The sequence below is a fragment of the Capra hircus genome, chromosome 7 (assembly GCF_001704415.2).
Source record: "Capra hircus breed San Clemente chromosome 7, ASM170441v1, whole genome shotgun sequence".
Lineage (NCBI taxonomy): Eukaryota > Metazoa > Chordata > Mammalia > Artiodactyla > Bovidae > Capra > Capra hircus.
Genome location: NC_030814.1, coordinates 89,097,209 through 89,121,914, shown reverse-complemented (window position 1 = coordinate 89,121,914; position 24,706 = coordinate 89,097,209). Strand labels below are relative to the sequence as shown.

Sequence of the window (24,706 nt, the reverse complement as noted above, 5' to 3'; positions counted from 1 at the left end):
AACGGCGCCCTCTCGGGAGGGCCACGACCCTGCCCCTCCCGCGGCGTAGGCCTAGCGCCTGTAACGGGCAACAGAGGGCGCAGGTTCCTCTTTCAGGCCCCGCCCAGCCACCCCTTTGTTGGTCCCGCCCCCCGGCCGCGCCTCACGCATGCGCCCACAGCCATCGCAAAGCTCCTCCTTCCAGGCGGGCCTCCCGGTTCGAGACTGAGTCTTGCTCTCGGCACACAGCAAGTTCCGCCCGCAGGCCTCCCCGGCCCTCGTTTCCGGGGAGGCCTTGCCCTGGAGCGGAAGTATATCCGGTGAGGGGCGGGGCGGTCGTGTGCGAAATTACTCCGGGCCTGGCAACGAGGCTGGACTGGCCAGCGGCCCGGGAGCTGGGTCCAGCGGCGAACTTGACCCAACTCTTCCGGCAGCAGGAGGCAGGTGGCAGGTGAGTCCTCAGAGAGGCCAGCGCGCCCGGCAGGGAGGTCGGGCCCCTCAGAGGGGCGACCGCGAGTAGAAAGGAGGCCAGGTCCCTCAGGGGGGCGAAGGCGGAGAGGCCGGGTTCCTCAGAGAGGAGACGGCGGGGAGGCCGGATCCCTCAGGGGAGCGACGGCGGGAAGGCCGGGTCACTCAGGGGGATGGACGGTGGTGGAGGGGCGGGAGCCGGTGGCGGGCCCTTGATGGAATTAGTGGTTACCAGTGGAGGAGGAAATGCAACCCACTCCAGTGTTTTTGCCTGGAGAGTCCCAGGGACGGGGGAGCCTCGTGGGCTGCCGTCTATGGGGTCGCACAGAGTCGGACACGACTGAAGAGACTTAGCAGTAGCAGTAGTGGTTACCAGGGCCACCCCCTTCTGGTATCAATAACCAGGACCCCACCTCCTGGTTTGGATGGAAAGTCCACAAGATTTTAGGGCCCCTAGCGCACTGTGACCCCCGCCCTCTGAAAGCAGTCTTCCTGGTCCCCAGAGCCCCTGAGCAGTGGGCACGGCCTGGGCGGGACGTGTTTGAATGTTGGCACTGCCCACCAGCTAACCCCCCTGCTTCATCTCTTCACTGACTGAAGGGCTTGCATTTGCTTTAAATGATTATGTACTTTACTAAATGTCACTGAAAAGGGAAGCCGGAGGTTGACTGGAAAATACAGAGTCAGAATAGCAAATAAATAGCCAGTGATGCTCCCACCCAGAGAGCCACTGCTCATTTTGGAGTAAAAGTCTTCCATTCTTTATCTGCAGGTGCTTTCTACCCCTTGCTTTTTTTTTTATTTTAACCTTTTTATAGAGTCTCGGTTGACGCCCAGTCAACTGCATTCATTCAGAGATACACTTGGATAAATTTTGGCATGTGATACACAAGCATTTTGCATATTTCACACCACTGCCTGTCTGCACTTTGTGGTATTGGACTTGTATCTGTTACGTGTGGTCTTTGCTAGCCGCTTATTCATTCCTCCCTCCACCCAACATAAAGTTCAGGGACTCTTATGAGCCCATTTTACAGACTCAGCCAAGAATGATGAGTGATACCAAGAATCCTGGCCCCGGCCAATGTCAGGATAGGGTGCTGCAGCCTCCCAAAGCCCTGAGTGCCCATCCACCTCCCACCCTGCCTCAAGTTCATGGTAGCCTGTCAGTGTCTGTTGTACTGATTATGAAATGAAGCAAGTGGAAGTCTTGGCTGCTCCACCCTGCCTGCCCGCACCCTGGGGCACTCTGTTTCTCCCCTCCCTTCCGAAGGTGCCCTTTGTTTGTTTACGGGGAACCTCAGCCTGCTCCAGTCCACAGCCTCTCCCCTCCCCAGAGTCCCACCTCCAATAGCACCTATCCCACTGCTTCTGTCCTGATGGTGACAGGGGTGGTTCCCCCTTTTATAACCCTTCAGAGCTGAGCTGTCCTGTGCAGTAGCCACTGGCCATTCATGGCTAGTGATCACTTGAACGTGGCTATTCCAAAATGGGATGTACCCTTCGTGTAAAATACACAGCAGTCTCTGGAGACTTGGAGTGTTAAGGTGGAGGTGGGGTAGGAGGTGTGTAAAATAGTTCCTTAGTATTTTCTTTTTTTTTTTTAATTTTTATTTTTACTTTATTTTACTTTACAATACTGTATTGGTTTTGCCATACATTGACATGAATCCACCATAGGTGTACATGCGATCCCAAACATGAACCCCCCTCCCATCTCCCTCCCAACAACATCCCTCTGGGTCATCTCCCTGCACCAGTCCTTAGTATTTTCTATACTGGTTAGATGTTAAAGTGATATTTTGGTGCTCTTAGGCTCAGTAGTATGTGTGTGTGTATGTGTGTGTGTATATATATATATAAAATCAAAGTTAAAGTCACTTGTTTCGTTTCTTTTTGTTACTTTTTAATGTGGCTACCAAAAAGTTAAAAATTACACATGCAGCATGTATTTCAGTGTCTTCCAAGGCATTTAAAAAAAAATATTTATTTGACTGCATCAGGTCTTAGGTGCAGCAAGCATGATCATTTTTATTTGTAGCATATGAACTCTTAGTTTCTGCATTTAGAATCTAGTTCCCTGACCAGGTTCCCTTGCGTTGAGAGCACAGAGTCTTAGCCACTGGACCACCAAGGAAATCCCACAGCATTTGTTCTTTATGCCAGGATGTCTAAATGTGTTCTTTATTTATGCCTTCTTTCTTAGGATTCATCATTTTCTGCTTCCTATCTGTGGCTTTAGTCATTTCTTAAATGGGGTGAGCAATTCACAGGATTTGGCCAAATGCCTGGTGTGTTGTAATTGATAAATTCGTGTTAGTTATACAGTTTTAAATTGGTCTTATTTTTATTCATTCACTTTTTGGTTGTTCTGGGCCTTGGTTGCACTTGGACTTTGCTCTCGTTGCAGTGAGTGGGGGCCACTCTCCACCGTGGCGTGCGAGCCTCTCATTGCCGTGGCTTCTCTTGTCGCGGAGCACAGGCTCTAGGTGCATGGGCTTCAGCAGTTGCAGCATGTGGTCTCAGTTATTGTCACTTCTGGGCTTAGTTGCTCCTTCATTGGCAGGCAGATTCTTTACCACTGAGCCACCAGGGAAGCCCCAGTAATTTTTTTTTTAATAGACTTAAGTTTTCTAGAGCAGGTTTAAGCTTACTGCATAATTGAGCGGAAGGTACAGGGAATTCCTGTATGCCCCCTGCCCCCACTTCTGCATTGCCTCCCCGGTTATCAGCATCTCCCACCAGAGCAGGACGTTTGTCACCAGGATGAACCTCCACTGACACGTCCCTGTCAGCCATCATCCAGAGCACATTTGGTGGGTTCACGCTCAGTGGTGCATGCTCTCTGGGTTTGGACAGATGTACACTGACACATACCCATCATTTTTTCACACAGAGTAGTTTCACATCCCTAAAAATCCCCTGCGCTCCACTTGTTCATCTCCCCTGTAAACTCCCCACCGCCACAATGGCCCCCCACAACCACTGATCCTTCTTCTGTCCCCAGAGCTCAGCTCTGCCTTCTCCAGAACATCATGGAGTGGGAATCACGATGTCACCTTCTCACACGCGCTTCTTTCACTTAATGGTGCACATTTCCAGCTCCTCCTGTCTTTTTGAGGCTTGATAGTATACTTTTGTTTTGAACCACCTAAAGGAGAAAGTGTGTCTATCATCTCTCAAATCTGGACCATGGTGTTTGCCCACCAGACGCCCCACATAGCTGTGACAAGCTGAGTTCTAGGTGTGCCTCTCTCTCAACAAAAGTAGAAGTGGTTGTTTCAGTCCCTAAGAGGGTTCTTGGAAGTACTATTTCAGTTCCTGGGCTCGAGATGATTCATATTCCTAACAAGGTTAAGGCAGTCTGCTTCATATGTGATGATGCTCCCAAGCCAGCCAAGTTCATGGAAGAGTCAGCCATTAACCATCATTCCGGGAGCTGCTCTTCCATCTCCAGGGGTTCTTGAAATGGAGGTTGAACAAAAATTCCCCAAGCAGCTGACTTGGAAGTTGGGTTTTTACTCGGGGAACTTCTGGACATGCCCCAGCTGGTGAGCTCCTGACTTCCTGGAATTACGAGGTTCAGGCTGCTTAAGCCAAAAAGGGGAATCTGACTTCAGAAGCCAGGTTCTGGGAAGGAGATGGTCATTCCTGTGGCTGCTGAGTCCTAAATAATACATCCAGGGCTGGGCTGCTTTCCATGGGGGGCCATCCTGGGCACTCTCTGTGGGATGTGGAGCAATATCCCTGGCCCCATCCATTCAGTGCCAGGAGTGCCCCATTCTCCTGTGGTCGCTGGGGGGCAGGGTCACTGCATTTGAGACCCATGGCTGTAGCTGAGCATGGAGGGAGCTCTCCCAATGCCTGGAGAGACTGTGTTGCCTGGTGGATACCCTCCCCACAGACTGGGGTCAGTGCGCAGGCAAGTCACGAGGACCCTGATGTTGAGAGGAAGTTTGGGCAGCCAGAAAAGGTGGGGCTTGTGGTGGATGGAAGTTTGGAGGCATGGTTTCTTGTGTATTCCCTTTCTGACACTCAGTTCTCCAGTCAGTCAACCACGCAGTGAAGGCTTCTGCAGCTTTGGAACAAGTCCTCAGAAGGAAGAGGTGTGACTCCTTCATGGACACACCACCCACAACCTCTCCTGCATTTCTCTCCTTTCTGTCCCCCGACCCCCAACACCGTTTTGTTGAACAGAGAATCTGTGTTTGCCCCCGTGGGGAACTGAGACAGAGGGAGGAGCTTCAAAGGAGAATCATGGCGCTGGGCTGTGGACACCTGGCAGCCCCTCTTTGTCTTGGCAGAGCAGAGGACAGTAGAGGTGGGGACAGCTGGGCCTAGATCCCAGGCCATCTCTTATCTGCCATGGGCTCAGGGCTCTCAGAGGCACCAGGAAGGGTCCTTGCTGCCTCGCCCCCCCGCTTCCTGTGAGGCCAGTGATCCTGGTCATCCCGCGGCTTGGAGGGCTTGTAGACGCAGCACGTGATCTCTGCCTCCGCCACATGGCTGTCTGTGTCTGTGTCCAGATCCCTTCTTCTTGTGGGACACGGTGACCTCAACTTAAGTACGTCTGCAGTGGTCCTGCTTCCACATGGGATCACTTCACCTGTTAAGACTTCAGCACATCTTTTGAGGGGGGATGTGATTCTGCTTATAAAAGGGCGATAGGAGATAACTGCTGATGGGCATGGGGTTTCTTTGTGGGGTGATAAGAATGTTCTGGAATTAGGTAGTGGTGATGGTTGCACAGTTCATGATTTTACTAAAATCCATTGAACTGTGTAGGTTTATAGTCATGTGAATTATATATCAGTTGGCTTTTGTGGGGGAAAAAAAGGATTACTAGGAGGGCTGGACTATAGCGAGCCCATCTAAAGCACCTGGCCTTTGTTGTATCCTTCAGGATGCAGGCAGCCTCCCCACCCAGGGAGCAGTCTCAGTATTTAAACACAAACATTTAGACTATGGGAGACAGCCCTGAGGCGCAACCATCTTTAACAGGACAGATCCTGGGCTGTGAGCATCTCCTAGCCAGCCACAAAGGCTGCTGGGCCAGGGGCAGGGTTTACACACAACAGTGGCAAATGTCATCAGCCAGGCAGGATGTGGAGGCACCGGAAGGAAGTGGCGACGGGGCTGAGGTGTGGCGGTTGCCAACAGGAACTGTGTTTTGTTTTTAGAAAAAGAACAGGGGTGGGTGGGTGTGTGCTGGGGCAGGGGAATTTTGTCATTTTAACCTTTGTCACTCTTGGAGTTTGTAAGTGCCACATTCATCTAGTGTGCAGGAAGACCCAGGGGAGCCCCTTGTGCTGGATTCCGAGAAGCCTCTCCTGGTTTTCTCTTTGCTGCCCTTGGAGGTCTTCTAAGAGAGGGCAGAAACCCGGGATCTCCAGAAACGGTACCTGGGATTTTGGCGGCAGGAGGCTGCTGCAGTGACTCCGGGGTGCTTCTCAAGGAAAAGGCACTTTCCAGTGGCTGCCCACTCCTTGGTCATAGGAACCCAAGGGAGTGTGTTTTTTATAGAAAGTGCTGTTTGGTTTTGATGGGAGCTCTGTCCATCCAGGAAGTTTTTCAAAAATCATTGCTTCCACTTAAAAAAAAAACCCTCCCACTTTCTCAGGAGACAGAAAGGTAGGCAGGAGCCTTATAAGCCTGCTTCATCACCCTGCCCCATCTTCTAGAACCATCCTGGTGCGGGTCTGGTCCGTGGCTTGACGGGCTGTAGATAGAGCTGTGGGGTCGCCCGGGTCAGTGGGGTCCCTGCCTGCTTCTCACCACCCCACAGCCTGTGCCTGTCTGACAGGTCACGTGGCCCCAGAGACCCCAGAGTCAATAGAAGGTAGCAGTGGGGTGCGGGCAGGTTGCATTTTTCTTGGTGTTGTGGTTCTCTGTGAGGGTGAGAAGGCCGGCTATAGGGCAGATAAGGAGCCTGGACACCTGCGTGCACAGAGGCCGCTGTGGGGGCTCAGGGGCCAGCCCAGGCCAACCCCACTCTGGCTGGATGAGGGATAGCACCCTGCTTTGTCTTCTCATGGCCTAAGTGAGGCTGCATTCAGCCCGGGCAGAGGGTGTTTGGAGGCTAAAGTGAATCGTGGGTGAGAAATTGCTGGCAGGCGGTAGGTGCAGGGGAGGGCAGCTTGGATTGCTGGTCAGTCCACACACGGGGACTGTCCCTTGACCTGCTCTTGGAGTGGCCCTGAGAGCTGCTTGGTTTACAGATGAACCACCTGGCGGGTGCACAGCCCCTCGGCAGTTAGCGGTCATGGTCGGGGGGCAGGTGGAGGCGCAGGGCCCCCACCCGCCACATCCAGCACAAGTGCCCTCATACAGAGGAGTCCCTGCTGCCCAGCACAGGGGATGCGACTAGTCTCTGCAACAGAGGGTCAGGGCAGGTGGCCTCTTAACCGGGGCCTCCTGGGGGTCTCAGATCATCCATGTTGGGAGAAAAACGGCAGCTGGGCTCTTTGTGGCTACCCTCCCTTTTTGGAGGCACCTCTTCCTGCCCTCCAGGCCCTAGGCACAGGTCTCTACCATACCTCCAGAACCGGGGAGGGTCAGAACCGGAGGCACCTACACCAGACTGCAGGTGCGGCAGAGGTGCCTGGTGCGGGAGCAGCCCCAGCTAGGAGGGATTTGGCCCTGGATTTGGGATGAAGAGTGGAGGGTGGGGCAGTGGAGGTGGGTGGCCAGGCAGAAGGGACCACAGTTTCATCCCCACGGTCCAGGGTGCAAACACTGACTCCTTCTGCTACCAGCTGTGCAGCCTAACAGTGATTTACTCATTAACTGGGTAGTAGTTAATGGTGACCACTAGTAGTTAATGGTTAGTACTGAGTCACCATCTTCTAGCCCAGTGTTTCTCACCTGGGATGCTCCTGCCCTCAGGGGATACTGGATCACATCTGGGGACATCTGTGGTCGTCACAACGGGGGATGCTCCTCACATGAGGGGGCAGGGCTGCTGCTCACCCCCATAGTGCCCAGGGTGGCCCCAGTGTCAGTAGTGGCAAGTCTGGGCTTCAGTCTTTCCAACTTTAAAGTAGGGTTCTGCTTTGCTCTGTGGGTTACCGTGACTGCCTCACTGGGCGTTAACCAAGGTGGCAGGAAGTGATGCTGGTGGCTGGGGCCTCAGGGGCAGCTCTTCTGGTCTCTGGACAGGCCTCCTCGTGCAGAGCACAGGTGGCTTCCTGCCCCGTCGCCAGGCGGCCTGACGGCGCGCGTTCCCTCTCTCACACGTCAGCGCCTGCGCCTTTCACCCGTGTGGTCTTCTGAGTTTGTGCTGTCACCTCGCACGGTAAGCAGATTGTACAGGCAGTTCTGGCCCCAGCTTGAACCCAGAGGGAAATGGCCTGTTCTTTGTGGTTCCCAGAGCAGCACTTCAGCCCACACTTGCTCTGTCTCCTCACCCTACTTTAAAAATAACAGCTTTCCTGGCTCTCATTGATGTTCCAGACTCTCCGCCTTTCATGTGTGCAGTCCGCTGTTTTCAGTCCATTCACATTGTCTGCAACACCACCTCTCTCCAGTTCCAGAACATTCTGTCACCTCCGAAGAAACCTTGTTCCCGTCAGCAGTCACCCCATCCCTTGGCCCAGCCCCTGACCACCAGGAACCCACTCCCTGTGTCTGCAGATCTGCCTGCTCTGCACGTTTCCCATCAGTGGAGTCACCCTGTGTGTCCTTCTGTGTCTGCTTCTCTCACTGAGCACCGTGTCCTCAGGGTCTGTCCATGTGGTAACGAGTGTCAGGGCTTCTCTCCTTTCCATGGCTGAGTGATGCTTCCATGTGTGGATCAGCTCACCCACTACTGGGCATTTGGGTGTCTCCACCTTTTGGCTGTTAGGAATCATGCTGCTGGACACACTTACGTACAGGTTTTTGTGTGGACATGTGTCGCCCACAAGTGTTATCACTTGGATGGACGCTTAGGAGAGAGCTGCTGGTGAGATGGTAACTGCAGTTTTTAAACTGCTGGGCTCTTTTCCTCAGCAGCCACCCCATTTTACATTACCCCAGCAACGCAGGAGGGTTCCTGTTGACTGTCCGGTTTGATTACGCTGTCCTCGTTGGGGGCGGCAGGTCCCTCCCCTCCTCACTGGGCTCCCTACATCTGGCTCCATTCCTGGATGCTCAGTCTCTGTGTTTTGCATAGTTCATGCTGCTTTGAATCAACCTTCCAGTACCCGCAGTGTCAAGTGGGGCCCAGAAGAATGAGCAGGCTTCACCTACCAGTGGGGAGGACAGATGGTCCCCAGCCTGCGTGTAGCCAGGGCCCGAGTGACCCAGTTGTGTCAGCTGTGAGTTACCCTCCCTGGCATTCCTTCAGATGTTCTGTGTAGCCTCTGTCTGAGTTTCCAATGGCTGCTGTAACAAATCACCACAGACTTTGTAGCCCAAACCACACAGATTATCCTCTTACAGTTCGAGAGGTTGAGTCCAACTCAGGCCTCTCAGGGCTAAAATCCAGGTGTGGGCAGGGCCGGTCCCTCCGGAGGCTCCGGGGGAGCTTCGGCTCCTGCCTTTTCCAGCTTCTAGAGGCGCCGCATCCCTGGCTTGCAGCCCCTCCCTCCATCCTCCCAGTCAGCAGAGCAGCATCTCCCGTTTCTCTGCCTCTGACTCTGTTAGCAGGCCCTGTGGACATGCGGAGGACACAGAAGAGGGAAAGAGGTAGGGTCAGGGTTGCGCCTGCCCAAAGGGGAGAGGTGCTGGACCCCTCCTTTGGACCCCGCCCTCCACACTCCATGCTCCAGAAGAAGTACTCTGTGGGCCCAGCTTACTGCCATCCCTCTCACTTGAGACCAGAACAACCTCTTTCTTGTTAGTTTCTCATAACTCAAGAGTCAGAATTATTCCTGGCTCTACAGGCAGGACACCCTGGCTAGAACACTGGTGTGTGCCCTTCACATTATCCGTCCAGCCTCTGGAATTAACCCAGAAGTGCCAGGAGGCCCAGGCCAATGGGGATCAGTCTGATTTCCGACCTGCCGACGTGTAGAAGAGCCGAGCCTGCAGGAGATGCTGGGCTCCAGGATGTGGTGGGTCGTGACTCAGCGCTTACTAACCGCCTGCTGAGGTCCTTCCCTTCCTGGTCGCCCCATCTGGACTGTGGACATGGGTGCAGACATGAGTGAACTGGGCTGAGGTGACCAGACCTGCCAGCCTCAGGCCCATCCCCTGGCACAGCTTCTCCATCACTGAGGTCAGCCTAGTGGCATGACATTGTCCCCTGGGGGTGACGGGATCCCTGTGCAAGGACACGCGATGTCCTTTCAGACATGGAATGTCCAGAAGTTTCTGATTGTAAATGTAGGCTGTTTGAAGCCCCTTGGGTTGTCGCAGTTTGCTGCACAGCATGCTTGGTCTGGAGGGTCAAGGTCCCAGGACCAAGAGACTGACTCCAAAGGTGTTTATTACAACATTATGTGTATATTACAACATTACGTGTATATTACAACATTACGTATATATTACAACATTATGTGTATATTACAACATTACATGTAAGTGGTTTTCATCTCACCAGGAGTGCAGGGCTGTGTGTGCTGGAGCCCAGCCTGGGCAGTGCTTCCGCTTCCCCCAACCTGGGCCCACTTCCCCCTCTGCTGCTGCTCCTGGGTGAGCTCCCAGGATACCTCCATCCCACCCAGTCCTGACCAGGTCCACTCCCAGGAAAGCATATCTACCCCAGCCGGAGATGGAGACAAGGGGCGGTGGGCCATTGTGACCATCAGAGCGGTGATGGTGAAGGAGCAGCGCGTGACTGGTCCCAAGTATGAGCCAGACCCAGGCCCCTTGTGCTTGATTTCACCCTTTCATGCCCCCTGCGGTGGGGTCTATTGCTCCCAACGTGACAGGGAAGACAGTGCAGAACAGAGGCTTGGAGCCGGGCCATGGCAGTGCAGCCCCTACACTGGGGCCTCGTCCCCAAGATGAGCGGCATCTGCCACAAGACCAGACCACTCGTGGAGGCATCTTCACTTAGGTGGTACATCGGGGTGGGTAGCGTCCCCCAGATTCCTATCTGTCCCTTGGACGTGGATCTGTGCAGATGTTAGCCTAGAGAGCTGAGGGCCCATGGGGTTATGGAGGGCCCTGGTCCAGAGACGAGACTGTGACACAAGCCACAGAGAGGAGGAGAGGCAGCAGGAGTCCATGCCCTTCCAGCCCTGGAGCCCAGAAGCCCCACGGTCAGGCTGTGGGCAGAGCTAGTTCCTCCTGGGGCTCCCTCCCAGCTCCACCAGTGCCCCTGGCCCTTGGAGTCTCCATCTCTGTGTCCATCATCACACGGCCTCTTACAAACTCATCACTGGATTTGGGGTGCCCGGATAGTCCAGGAATAGGGCAACCCAAGATCCTTAATCAGTCTGCAAAGACTCTCCAGATAAGATTCATTCACAGATCCCTGGCTATGGACATCTCTTCACAGAGACTGCCACCTAGCCTGAGGGGCCCGCCCTCAGGTGGCATGTGGGGCCAGCAACTTTCTCTTTACCAAAAGCCTCTGGGCACAGAGGGGATGTGCCAGGGCAGTTCTGTGTGCCCTTTTGTTGAAACTCAAAACCACAAGTCCCAGGAGCGTCCCCAGTCCACCCGCTGGTCCTTCTAGAACAGGGTTTCAAGAAGGCTCACGATGTTTCCTTTTTGTGTGTTCCAGGTCTGAGGGAGCCCTGGGGGCCCTGTGACCTTCCTGTCGTGAGTGTCCTGCCCGGCCCTCCCCTCGGAAACCTCGTGGGGGTTGTCCCGAGAGTGCGGCCAAGATGTCCAACCCCTTCCTAAAGCAGGTCTTCAACAAGGACAAGACCTTCCGGCCCAAGCGCAAGTTTGAGCCAGGCACCCAGCGCTTCGAGCTGCACAAGAAGGCGCAGGCCTCGCTGAACGCAGGGTTGGACCTGAAGCTGGCGGTGCAGCTGCCCGCTGGCGAGGAGCTCAACGACTGGGTGGCCGTGCACGTGGTGGACTTCTTCAACCGCGTCAACCTCATCTATGGCACCATCAGTGACGGCTGCACTGAGCGCTCCTGCCCCATCATGTCGGGCGGCCCCAAGTACGAGTACCGTTGGCAGGACGAGCACAAGTTCCGGCGGCCCACGGCACTGTCAGCCCCCCGCTACATGGACCTACTCATGGACTGGATTGAGGTGCAGATCAACAATGAGGACATCTTCCCCACCAACGTTGGTGAGTCTCTGCACTTTTGTGTTCTTTTAGGGTCAACTTTATTGGGATGGAGTCCACACACCACTACATCCACCCATTTAAAGTGCATGGTTCAGGGGCTTCCCTGGTGGTCCAGTGGTTGGGACTCCACACTTCTGCTTCATGGGGCACAGTTGGGGAACTAAGACCTCACATGCTACATGGTAAGGCAAATAAAAAAAATGCAGTTCAGTGGCGTTATAGTACATTCACAGTGTCGTGCAGCTATCAGCTCTATCTAAATCCATCTCCCTGGAGGCTTCTCTGGCCCAGTGGTTAAGAATCCGCCTGCCAATGCAGGGGACACGGGTTGCATCCCTGGTCTGGGAAGATCCCACATGCTGAGGGGCAGCTAGGCCTGTGCCCCACAACTACTGAGTCTGTGCTCTAGAGCCCATACTCTGCAACAAGAGAAGCCTGCGCACTGCAGCTGGAGAAAGCCCACGTGCAGCAGTGAAGACCCTGCGCAGCCAAGGAAAAAAAGTCCATCACCCTAAAGGAAGCCCCATCCCCTTCAGCAGTCACCCGCACTGCCTCCCCAGCCCCTGACTACCAGGAACCCACTGTCTGTGTCTGTGGCTTTTCCTGTTCTGAACGTTTCCCATTGTTGGAATCACACCCTGTGTGTCCTGTGTCTGCTTCTCACACTGAGCGTCGTGTTCTCAGGGTCCATCCACGTGGTAGCGAGTGTCAGGGCTTCTCTCCTTTTCATGACTGAGTGATGCTCCTGTGTGTGAAGGGACACATTTTGCTTCAAGCAGAGGCTTCCCTGGTGGCTCAGATTTTAAAGAATCTGCATGCAGTACAGGAGACCCAGGTTCAATCCCTGGGAGAAGGGAATAGCTACCTCCTCTAGTATCCTTGCCTGGAGAATTCCATGGACAGAGGAACCTGGCAGGCTGCACTCCATGGGATAGCAAAGAGCCAGACCCAGCTGAGCGACTAAACACACAGAGTTAAGGGATCTTGAGATAGACAGTTCTGGATTATCTGAGTGAGCCCTAAATGTCATCACAAGGTCCTAATGAGGGGGCAGAGGGAGACTCGTTGCCCAGGGAGGCAGAAGGTGGTGAGATGATGGGAGGAAGAAGGGACCATAAGCCCAGAAAAGATGGGACCGGGTTTTACCTGGAGCCTGTGGAGGACCCAGCTCTGCCCACAGCTGGACTCCAGCTCGGCACCATGTGGACTCTGGCTTCAGGAACTGGGAAAGAATTGTCCTGAGCCGCTGAGCGGCCCCAGGAGACAGCAGATGTTATTCTCATGTTCACCCGGGCTGCTTGGAGTCCTGGTAGGCTGACTGGTGAGCAGGCCTCGGGCCTGGCTTTGGGCTGCTGGCATGCTGCGTGCTTTGTTGAGTTTCTCACCCCCAGGCCTCACTCAGCATCCGTACAGTGAACCACGTTGACTCTGGCAAGGGGCTTCCAGGGACCCACCTGGGAAAAGGCCATCCCACACTCATCACTTTCCTGAAACAGATTCCTGGGTGGTCCCCTGTCAGGTTCCTGGGTCCAAGTCTGCACCTTCTCACTGTCATCCTGAGTCACTGCTTTGCTGGGACCATCTGAGGCCCTGCGGGGTCCACTTCCTAGAACTCAAGCTTGCCTCGAGTCAGTGCTCACACACCAGATAGGAGAGCATGAAAAGAGCGAGAGAAATGAACTGGGCAGATGTCACCCAGCTGCCCAGCAGAGGGTAGGGGCTACCTGGCCCAGGCCGTATCTTCCAGCCCTGTCCACAAACCCCAGGGCCAGCCCCACCCCTTGGCCTGGTTCCACCCGCACCCCCACCCCCGGAGGACTGAAGTGCTTCTCTTTGCTTGTTTGCGGTGCTACTCAGAACAGGCGCCTCCCGTGCTCTTCAGGGCTAGATCTGTGGCCAGACAGAAACCACAGGTCCAAAAGTTCATCCTGCCCCCCACGCTGGTGCTTCCATGCCTGAACATCCACTTAGCCCCAAAGCCACCTGGGTTCTCTTGAGTTTAGACCTGAGATCCGTCCACATGCTTTTCCCATAAAGGACCGGATGGGCTGCCTCGGATACTCAGATCTGCCATGCAACCCAAAAGCCATCGTGGATGACATGTAAACAAGTGTGCATGAGGAGTAGGCCTGCGTTCCAGTAAAACTTACCTACAGAAGTGGGTGGTGGACCAGGTTTGTGACTCCATGTGAGGGCATCTTGCAGGCGTGGACAGTGCAGTCCCAGAAGATCCTGTGTCCAGGCCCTTCTCCTATGGGGCTGTCGCTCCCTCTCCACCTGGGATGACCCAGGAGGACCTCAGTGACTCCCATTCCCCCCAGGAAAGGGGGCATGGTGGGGCCTTGGCCTAGTGGGGCCCAGGATCCTGTGTGGCATGTGGTGGCTGTATGCTGTGCCACCTTCCTCTGCCTGCCATAGGCTCTGGTTCCCTCTGACCTCCCAATGCTGAGGAGACCTTCCCTTGTGGGGGGTCCTCCTGCCCTCAAGGCCACTGTCCCACCACTCAAGTTTCATGGGTCTTCACGGACGGCAGGTGAGCCTCAGATGCCCTGTGAACGTGGTTTTTCCCAAGAGTCAAGTATTCTTGGGCTTCCCTGATGGTTAAGAATCCACCTGCCAATGTAGGAAAAACGAGTTCGATCCCTGGTCTGGGAACATCCCACATGCGGCAGAGCAGCTAAGCCTGCGTGCTTCAACTACTGAGCTCATGCACTTAGGGCCTGTGCTCTGCGACAAGAGAAGCCACCGCAGTGAGAAGCCTGCACACACAACTCAAGAGAACCTGCGCTCAGCAATGAAGCCCTAGCACAGTCAAAAAATTTTTTAATTAGTTTAAAAGAGTCAAGCATTCCTTCTGTTTAGCTCTTTTCTCCTGTTGGATGGAGGCAGGAAACCCAGAGGCCTCACTGGTGCTGAACAAGCCTTCTGCAAAGGAACATCCCCAGACACCCAGCCTGGAGTACCAGTGCCATCAGCAGTATGGGACACGCATACACACAGGAGGGAGCTGGCCAGGAGCATGACGGTCGGTCTTGGGGAAGGTCTTTCCCATTTGCCTCGTGCCTCCACACCCTGGGACCTGCCTCTGGCGTGAGAAACCCTCACTCAGGCTAGTTGTCCCTGACTGGCCGCTGACACCACCCGTTGAGCTGCTGAGCACACATCCTGAGCACCTACTTGGATGTCTTTGGAGATTTGCTTGCCAACCAGCAGCTGCCATTCCATTTTCTGTGAGTGCATCCCAGAGTGTTGTGGCTGTCCACAGGCTGGCTGTCCACAGGCTGGGTGAAGCCCCTCTCATGAAGGACACAGGACCTGTCCGTCCTGGTCCCGGGCAGCCCCCGGTAGCGCTGGTCATGTGGTGTGAGTGCATGGCATCTATCCCCTGGGCCGAGGAGGACACGCAAGGTGGGGAGGGGCATGTTGGCGCAGCCCATGAATGTGCCTGACGCCAGAGGGTCACCCCCAGCTGGGGCGACAAGCCTTACCACAATTTTAAAAAAATTTTTTTAAAGTTAAAAATAGAAATTAATGTATTTCAGTAATAGAAAAACAAGGTGCATGTATGTATGTATGCAATTAAGTTAGGATGTGTATGCAATTGTTAGGATGTGTATGTTCAAATGTAAGCTGTACCATGAAGCATACTTAGATGGAACGACATAAATATATTAAGGGAAAAGCATCAAAGTCCAGAACATAGGTTTTTATGCATCGCCCAGTTCCTATCCGAAAAATAAATGTAACCAGAAATAGACACAGAAGCCTGTGAGCCGCCCGGAAGCGGGATTGTCAGGTCCACTGCCCGGCAGACGGAGAGCGAGAAGGGCAGGATGTCTGGGCCTGCAGGACTGCCCCTGCCTGCCCCCGGGCGCTGTCTGGGGCAGAGAGGCGCAGGTCCTGGAGGGAAGGGAAGCTGAGCCATGCTCGTCGCCCCACAGGCACGCCGTTCCCCAAGAACTTCCTGCAGGTGGTGAAGAAGATCCTGTCGCGGCTCTTCCGCGTGTTCGTGCACGTGTACATCCACCACTTTGACCGCATCGCGCAGCTGGGCTCCGAGGCTCACGTCAACACCTGCTACAAGCACTTCTACTACTTTGTCACTGAGTTCGGCCTTATCGACACCAAGGAGCTGGAGCCACTGGTGAGCGGGGAGCGGCGTGGGGTAGGCAGCGGGTGCGCGGGGTCCCCCCGTTTCAGTGGCCCAGAGGGGCGCCTGCCTGCAGTTGCCCCTGCTTCTCTGTGGGGGTGCCCATTCCTCCTGCCAAAGCGGCAGGAGAGCAAGGAGCTACTTCTTTCTCTGGTTTTAATTGAGGTAAACTTTACATGTGGTAAAACCACTGATGTAAAAACGAACAATTCAGTGGTGTTTAGTACATTCACAGGGTCCTGCAACCATCACCTCAATCCAGTTCCAGAACCTTTCACAACCCCCAAAGCAGTCTTCACCCCCTCCTCAGCCCCTGCAACCACTCACCCACTTTCTGTCTGGGGGGATTTGCCGAATTGGTCAGTATTGACTCCCCCACATCCCCAGAAATGGGAGATTTCAGGTGCCTGAGTCAGGTCCCGTGGGCTGTGACATGGAGCCCGTATGCCATACTGTGTTACCCAAATGGCTCTGAGCAGGACCTGCAAGGTCAGAGGGCACAGGTGGTTGCTCTCCCAGTGCCCACCAGCTGCTGCCACTGTTCATGGGGGTCATTATAAGAAGTGGGAACATCTCCCCAAGCTCAGAAATACCAGAACCTTCCAGGGACCGGTTGGTGACTGGGTGTGCGGGTCTGTTCCTGGGAGACAAGATCATCGCTCTGGATATCCCACCCCAATTGTACCTTTCCTGGCAGGACCCTGGGCCTCCATGTGGGCCTGTTTGGGAGGCCTTTTATTTGAGTACACTTGATTACAACCTTGTGTTGGTTTCAGGTGTACAGCACTGTGACTCGGTTATACATGTATTCTTTTTCATAATCTTTTCCATTATGGTTTATCACAGGACACTGAATATAGTTCCCTGTGCTATATAGCTGGAGAAGACAATGGCACCCCACTCCAGTACTTTTGCCTGGAAAATCCCATGGACGGAAGAGCCTGGTAGGCTGCAGTCCATGGGGTCGCTAAGAGTCGGACACAACTGAGCGACTTCACTTTCACTTTTCACTTTCATGCATTGGAGAAGGAAATGGAAACCCACTCCAGTATTCTTGCCTGGAGAATCCCGGGGACGGGGAAGCCTGGTGGGCTGCCCTCTACGGGGTCGCACAGAGTCAGACATGACTGAAGCGACTTAGCAGCAGCAGTGCTATATAGCAGGACTTAAATGTTTATCAATTTTATATATAGTAGTGTGTATCCGTTAATCCCAAACTCCTAATTTATCCCTATTTCTTTTCTCCCTTATGTCTGAGTCTGTTTCTCTTTCATAAATAAGTTCATCTGTGCCATACTTTAGATTCCACATAAAGCATAAAGCCCTTCAAGTCCATCCATGTTGTTGCAGATGGCATTAGCTCACTCTTTCTCGTGGTTGAATAACAGTCTGCTGTATAGATGCGCCGCATCTCCGTTCTCCACTCCTCTGTCAGTAGGCATTTAGCGTGTTTCCATGTCTTGGTTATTGTAAATAGTGCTGCTGTGAGCATTAGGGTGCATTTATCTTTTCAAATTATAGTTTTCTCTGGATACATGCCCAGAAGTAGGATGGCTGAATCAATCTATGGGACCTCCGTATTCTCCATAGTGGTGGCACCAATTTGCTTTACATGTGACCTTTTCCCCTGATTCCTTTCATTGCTTTGGGTCTTTGCAAAAGGCTTATCTTTGACAACTTTTAAAAATCTCTAAAAACATCTCAACAAAGTTTTTTCGTGTTTGTATATTCTCTTGTAGGCTCTGGCTAGTAGGGAAGGGGTTTCCCTCTGGGGTAGTGGAATGTTCTGGAACCAAGTAGAGGTGGGGGTTGTCCACTGTTGAGGAGGACAGTTCATTTTATGTGAATCTCACCAAATACGGAAAATAGTCGTGGGCAGTTTGATGATACGCTCATGGTTTTTCACTTAGTATCCCATGGTCCTTTCCCCTGCATTGACGCTTAGAGTTCTTTCTGGAGGCAGAAACTGTGACCCTTCTCGTAAAGAGCCTGCCGCCTGGCCTGAGGCACATACTGTCTGTGCCCTGTTTAGTAAGGTTTCTGTTAAATGAGGCCCGTGGGCCCCTTGAGACCATGCACTCCGACTTCCCTTTGTGACTCCTGATGTCCTGCTTGTTCTTAACAGAAAGAAATGACCGCACGGATGTGCCACTGAGAGCCCTCGGCCCTGTCATCTCTGCGGCCACGCCCTGGGGCCCCGCTGCGGCTCCGCGCCACATCTCCAGCGCAGGGACCAGTGTTTTCTAGCCCAGCAGATTCTGGGCTGTCAGGGTTGCATCCTCTCTCCGGTTCCAAGGTGGCAGCAGCCATTAGTCCGGTCCTCTGTGGGCCCCAGTCTCCTCAGCCGTCACATCATGAGGGAGATGGAAATTGAACTCTGTGATTCTCTGTGTTGTGAGCAACCAGGAAAACCCACTTTGTTTGGAAACCACTGGAATCTGCCTGGAGGCTGGCCCACCTTGGGTCCGTCTCCCGACTAGCCAGCATGCTTGGCCATGGGCTCTGGGGCCCAACAGCAAGGCCGTGGCCGTGCAGCACTTCCCACCATGGCCCAGGTCTGGTTTCGAGCGGTACGAGCACCTGGCTTCTGTCGTCCCTACGTCCTCCCCTAGCCACTTCTGTCCGCCGTTCCTCCAGGACCCTGGGCTCATCCATCAGTTTCCCAAGCCTGCGCCTGCATCCCACATTTCTTGGGGCCCCTTCATGTCACATAAAAGAGTGAATTTTTATAGTTTCATATACAACTGCTGTGAGATGTTACTAGGAGGAAAAAAAAAAAAGCATTTTACCTACAGGTAGTCTTCCCCTTGCCTTCTAGAAAAATGTCCCCTTTTTGCCATGAATAACAGGGTGACTCTCCCAGGGAGCACCTCTCCCTGGGTGTACAACCTCTGAATTTCACCTAATGCCTGCCAACATCATATGGAAACCCTTTGTGTGCCACCCGGCCCCCCCGACCCCAGGACTCTGGGACCAAACCCTAGCACCTTCTCCCTGCAGAAGCTGGAGTGGGGGCACTCCACCAGCCACCTCCCTGCCCACGAGCAGCATCCTTGGTGGCCTTTGGCCATGGCAACCCTACCTGCCCAGGCCACGCTGGTTCCAAGTTACCTCGAGGTGTCACGGAGAGGGTCCACCACCGACACCGAACAAGTGCAATTAACGAATGCAACCTGGGCCTCAGTCCTTCAGAAGCTGCCGGCCCTGCTCCTGGAGGCCTAGAAAGACTTTATGAAACCGGCCAATCGAATGTAGCTCCTTTTAGATGCAGAACCACAACCAAACGCCGTAACCACTGTGCCTCTCCAGGTCACCAGCCAGGTCAAGGAAGGCAGTGCGACTAGGGGAGAGAGTCCCCTGCCCACCCTCCTGCACCTGTGGGTATTCCCACAGGGACATCAGAATAAACCAGTCTCCTTATCTGCAGCTGATGACTGTCATTTTTGTCTTCCCAGAGTTAGTACACATCACCACAATTGTCACCAAGGTGCCCTTGTCCAAGGGGCAAAGAAAGCTTCGCCGTCACAATGGTTTGTGGCCCCCAGAGTGCCCGAGTAGATGATCAGACGCACAGCATATTGATGGGACTAGAATTTCACAGGGTGCCCGGCATCTGGAAAACAGGCTGAGAAGGCACCCACCTCTCCCCCACTTCTGCTTTCTCTCGCATTGCTCTAGACACTGAGCAAACGTGATTTTAACTGTTGTCGCTTCTCAGCCTTTTGGCTGAGATCAAGTGATTTTAACTGTTGCCTCTTTGCAACGTAAAAACGTTCCAGAAAACTTTGAACTGGGTGCAGAAGAGTAGAGTGAGAGGGAACAAACAGAGGGGTGTTTTCTCCATCCTAGGTATCCTGTGACCTTAGCGCATGAGTTTACCCCAGACATCTCTTACATGCAAAATATGGGATTGTGTTACTCTCAGGGGTCCTGGGGCCAACAGAGCGGTCTTATGAGAAACTCCGATCTGTTGGATTCCAGCCCGGTGTGTGGCTTCCTTCCCCTAGAGGGCGCGCCGTCTCCATCGCAGGGAGAGAGTGTCTTCAGGGGACTCCTGGTTACTTGGAAATAAATACTTTCTAATGAAGCCTGGGTTTCCTTACCCCTGGATTTTGCAAATACACCACAGAGACTTCCAGGACCAGTTTAAAGTCTGGGGAGCTATTTGCCGTTATTTGGAACAACAGCCCCCAGAGTTGTCCTTGTCCTGGTCCTGGTACCTGTGAACATGTCACTTCAGTGGGCAGAGGAGACTTTGCAGGAGGGGTTAAGTATAGGCCCCTGAGATGCTGGATTCGTGGGGTCCCAGTGTCATCACAGGGTCCTTATAAGAGGCGGGGGGAGGTGCTGCTGGCTATGAGGATGGAGGGAGAGGCCGCGAGCCAGGGATAAGGCACCTCTAGAATCTGGGAAAGGCAGCAACCGGTGCTCCCTGGAGCCTCCAGAGGGACCAGCCCTGCCTACGCCTGGATTTAGCTCCTTGAGGCCCGAGTTGGACTTCGGCCTCCAGGACTTTAAGGAAATAAGTTAGTGTTATTTAAGCCAATGAGTTTGCTGACTTGTTAGAGCTGCCACGGGGAACTCATGCAACCCTTTGGAAGGAAGTGTTTCATACACTGAACTCCTGGGACCTACTGACTTGGGCGGCCTGGAATGCTAAGATTAGCCAGGCTAGCTTCTGGGTAACCCTTCCCTCCACTGGCCTGGTAATCACTCATCCTAACAGGACAGTTCACCCCAAAACTTGTTCAACCAGGAGAGGTTGTGGGAGGTAGGAAATGGTGTCTGGAATGGTACCAGAGGAGGCAGTGGCAAAAGGAACCAGCTGTGTTTCTTGGATAAAACCAGCTGGCCCTGTTCCCTCCTGGCCACCACTGAGGCATGGCTGTGGATCTGAGTCATCACAATGGACGTGACAAAGAAGGCAGAATAACCCAGAAGGGGTGTTCTTCCAGAAAGTGGAGAAGAAGAAAGTGGGGTCACAGTAGGGCCATCTCGGAAGATCAGGAACTCCCTTGCTACTGGAAACTTCCAAACTGGGGCAGGCATTGTCCTTGACTGGTACTATTCAATATGGCAGCCACTAGCCACAGGGGCTATTGAAATTCTAATTCAAGATCAGCTAAACAGAAAACATCCTCAGCTCCTTCCCGCTAGCCCTCGTCAGTCGTCTCCACGACTCCCATTTTCTGCTACTGTTGGTTGGCACTGCTTCTACAAGTTCCTGAGTCAGAACAAAGGTCAAGATAGAAACTTTCTTTTTTTTAAGGTAGAGACAATTTGAATCCTTTTCCAATTCATAAAGATTGACTGAAGTCTGGAATTTGATAAGTGGTTTGCATCTTGACCACCAAAAGGAGGGGCCGTGTGGGGTTGAAGAGGGGAAGGCGGCTCTGGGGACAGATGGAGGACTTGGAAAAGCCCAGACAGGGATTTCCCTGGCAGTCCACTGGTTAAGACATTGCCTTCCAATGCAGAGAGTGCAAGTTCCATACCTGGTTGGGGAGCTAAGATACCCACATACCTATCAGCCAAAAAAAACAAAACATAAAACAGAAGAGGTATTGTAACAAATTCAATAAAGACTTTAAGAATGGTACACATCAAAAAGAATGAAAAGAAAAAGCCCAAATAGATTCATTCCTCTGTTGAGCATGCATTTTATAGGTGCCTCCAAGTTGACAACACCCTTCTGGGTTGTTGCCACTATTTATGGTTACAATAATATTCCTCTAGTTGTATCTTTATAAACAGCCTGGTTTTTTTCTTTTTCAATTTTACTTACTATTTATTTTTATTTTTTGGCTACGCCACGCAGTATGTGGGATCTTGGATTCCTGACCAGTGATGGAACTGGTGCCCCCTGCAACGGAAGCATGGAGTCCTAACCATTGGACAATCTGGGAAATCCTTAGATGCTGTTTCATAGATGATGGTAATTGGCAAAATTGTTTGCTCTGTCAATATATATATATTAATACATAATGATGTATTGTGTATTAGTATATATGATTGTGTATTACAATATGATATATATTAATATAATAATATATGATAATATATATTAACAGTGAACTTAATTTCACCAATTATCACTATATATATATATACACACACACACACATATATATATATGACTAACCAGTAGTAAAATGTAAAATAATATGCATCCTTTGAAATTAACTGGAGGGACAAAGACAGGAACAACAGCAGCTACAAAAGATAGAAAATACAGTAAACAGCAAAGATGAATATTTTATTTATTTATTTATTTATTTTAAAGATGAATATTTTAAAGCATGTACGGGATTAGTTCATGGAAAACTAAGGCAGCAGACATAGACCAGGCTTGGCTATATGGAGTCCCCACCTGGTTTTATAAATAAGGTTTTACTGGTACCTGACCCTGCACGTTCACCTGTATATCACCTATATAACACAAGGGGCAGTTGTCACACAGAAGCTGAAAACAGCCACTCTCGGGCCTTCATGGAAAAAGTTGGCTTACCCCTGAAATTGAGGTTGATTCTCCTAGTAAAATATGAGAGTGTCTCAGAAGTAAAACTGTGATCTTAGCATTTTCTTCTTTTCACACAGACCTAGACAGTTCTGTGTATCCTAACCCCTGGGCTGTATGCTTACCTTGGGAGAATCTCATGTGACTTCTATCCCAATAAAGTTCTTATATAAATGGCATGGCACAGTTCAGAGTAGATAAGGCCAAGTTATATCTAAGCAAAGCCAACCATGAAAAAGCAGTGATTGCAATATTAATACATACAGGAAACAGTATACTTATTTTGACCAAGTTTCCTGATTAATATCGCTATAGGGAAAATATATTAGTTAGAAAACTTTATGTATTGAAATACATTAAATGAAATAGAAATTCAAGGAAGACTTAGAAAATGATACCAGTGAACTTATTTACAAAACAACAGTAGACCCACAGACATAGGAAACAAAGTTATGGTTACCAAACGGGAAATAGGAAGAGGGATAAATTAGGAGTATGGGATTAATAGATCGGAGAAGGCAATGGCACCCACTCCAGTACTTTTGCCTGGAAAATCCCATGGATGGAGGAGTCTGGTGGGCTGCAGTCCATGGGGTCGCTAAGAGTCAGACATGACTGAGCGATTTCACTTTCGCTTTTCCCTTTCATGCATGGGAGAAGGAAATGGCAACCCACTCCAGTGTTCTTGCCTGGAGAATCCCACACACTACTATATATAAAATAGATAATCAGGGACTTCCCTGGTGGTCTACTGGCTAAGACTCAGTAATCCTAATGCAGGGGCCCTGGATTTCATCCCTGATCAGGGAACAAGATCCCACATTCCAAAATTAAGAGTCCACAACTAAAGATCCTCAGTGCCATAACTAAAGATCCATATGCTGCAACTAAGACTCTATGCAGCCAAATAAGTAAATATTTCTTAAAAGAAATTAATGACAAGAACTTACTGTATAGCAAAGGGAACTATACTTGGGAGTTCCCTGGTGGTCCAGTGGTTAGGGCTGTGCACTTTCGCTGCCAAGGGCTCAGGTTCAGTCCTTGGTCAGAGAACTAAGATCCTGCAAGACACGCAGCATGGCCAGGAAAGAAAATAAGGGGAACTATGCTCTACATTTTGTCATAAGCTTTAAGGAAAAAGAATCTGAAAACACACACACACACACACACACACACACATATAACTGAATCAATTTGCTGTACACCTGAAATGAACACGACTTTGTAAATCAACTATAGTTCAATAAAAAAAAGAAATTCAAGGAAAACATGGAAGAATGATTTATTAAACATTTACAGTTACTTCTCCTGCCAGCTAAGAAAATGTATTAATTTAGTGATGTATCAATATATCGCTCCTGTATTCTTGAGTGGGAAATCCAATGGACAGAGGAGCCTGGCAGGCTACAGTCCAGGGTGTCGGAAAAGAGCCAGACACAGTTTAGCAACTAAACAACAACATATCAATATATAAATTTATGGATAGATTAATTATAAAATGATTTATTGATTTCTTAGCATATTACTTTGTTTCCTATAATTCATTTACAAATTAATGTATTAAATATTATAAACATAAGATGTTTTATACATAGGTCATTTATTAAAGTTTATTTGCTATCAGTGTTTTAAATTTAAACTGGAGAAACTCTATTTTTGCTAGACTATTGTCAAAGTATTTGTAAAAACTGATTTTCTTTTTTAATTGACGATCTCTTCGACTATAGGAAAAATGTCAAATTCCAAAAATACATGAGATAATACCCCAAACTGTACAGGCTGTTACCTCTAATCAGAAGGTGATTGTTGTAAGTGGGTTTCAGCTTCTTGAAAACCAGTGTGGCTGGACCAGCTCCTGTGGGTCTTACTACGATTGCAGGACAACCTGCAATAACTATCAGGAGACTTTTAGGGAAAAAAAAAAAAGTTTATTACTTACAAGACCTGGGCCCACACAGCAAGGTCTTGGGTAGAGAGAAAGCTGGGGAGTCTGGTTCTGGTTTTACTGGGGTTGAGCGTGGGGGCCTAGGTTCCACAGGCTCACTATTTATTGGTGAATTCCAAACATACGAGCAGGAGTTTAAAGTGTGAGAAGAGAAAAAGCAAGCAGTCCAAATGGTCGGTTATGCATACCAACTGAGATCTCTAACTCAGTGGGGGAGGTCACCTGGTTTTTAACAAGCCACCTTGTTGGCTGCAAGGTGTTTATTCCAGATGCCGTCTTTGAAGTGGGTACCTTGGCAATCAAAGCGTGTAAGTCAGGCACTTGTGTTACCAAAAAAAAGAACAAAAAATCAACTGTCAGGGCTTACAGGACAGCAGCGAAACTAGAAATTAATAGCCTGAGGTTAACTAACTCTCAGCCAATAGAAATATACTAAACTTTCTCCAGAATGGGTACCTCTGCATGAGGG

The 24,706-nt window shown here is 51.3% G+C and overlaps 1 protein-coding gene across 1 annotated transcript; it reads left to right on the top strand.

Annotated features, from left to right (window-relative positions):
- Window positions 176-19,201, top strand: MOB3A (MOB kinase activator 3A). The gene is made up of 4 exons (XM_018050750.1): window positions 176-430; window positions 11,102-11,625; window positions 15,567-15,769; window positions 17,901-19,201. The coding sequence occupies exons 2-4, from the start codon at window positions 11,205-11,207 to the stop codon at window positions 17,928-17,930; spliced, it is 654 nt and encodes a 217-aa protein (XP_017906239.1). The 5' UTR covers window positions 176-430; window positions 11,102-11,204; the 3' UTR covers window positions 17,931-19,201.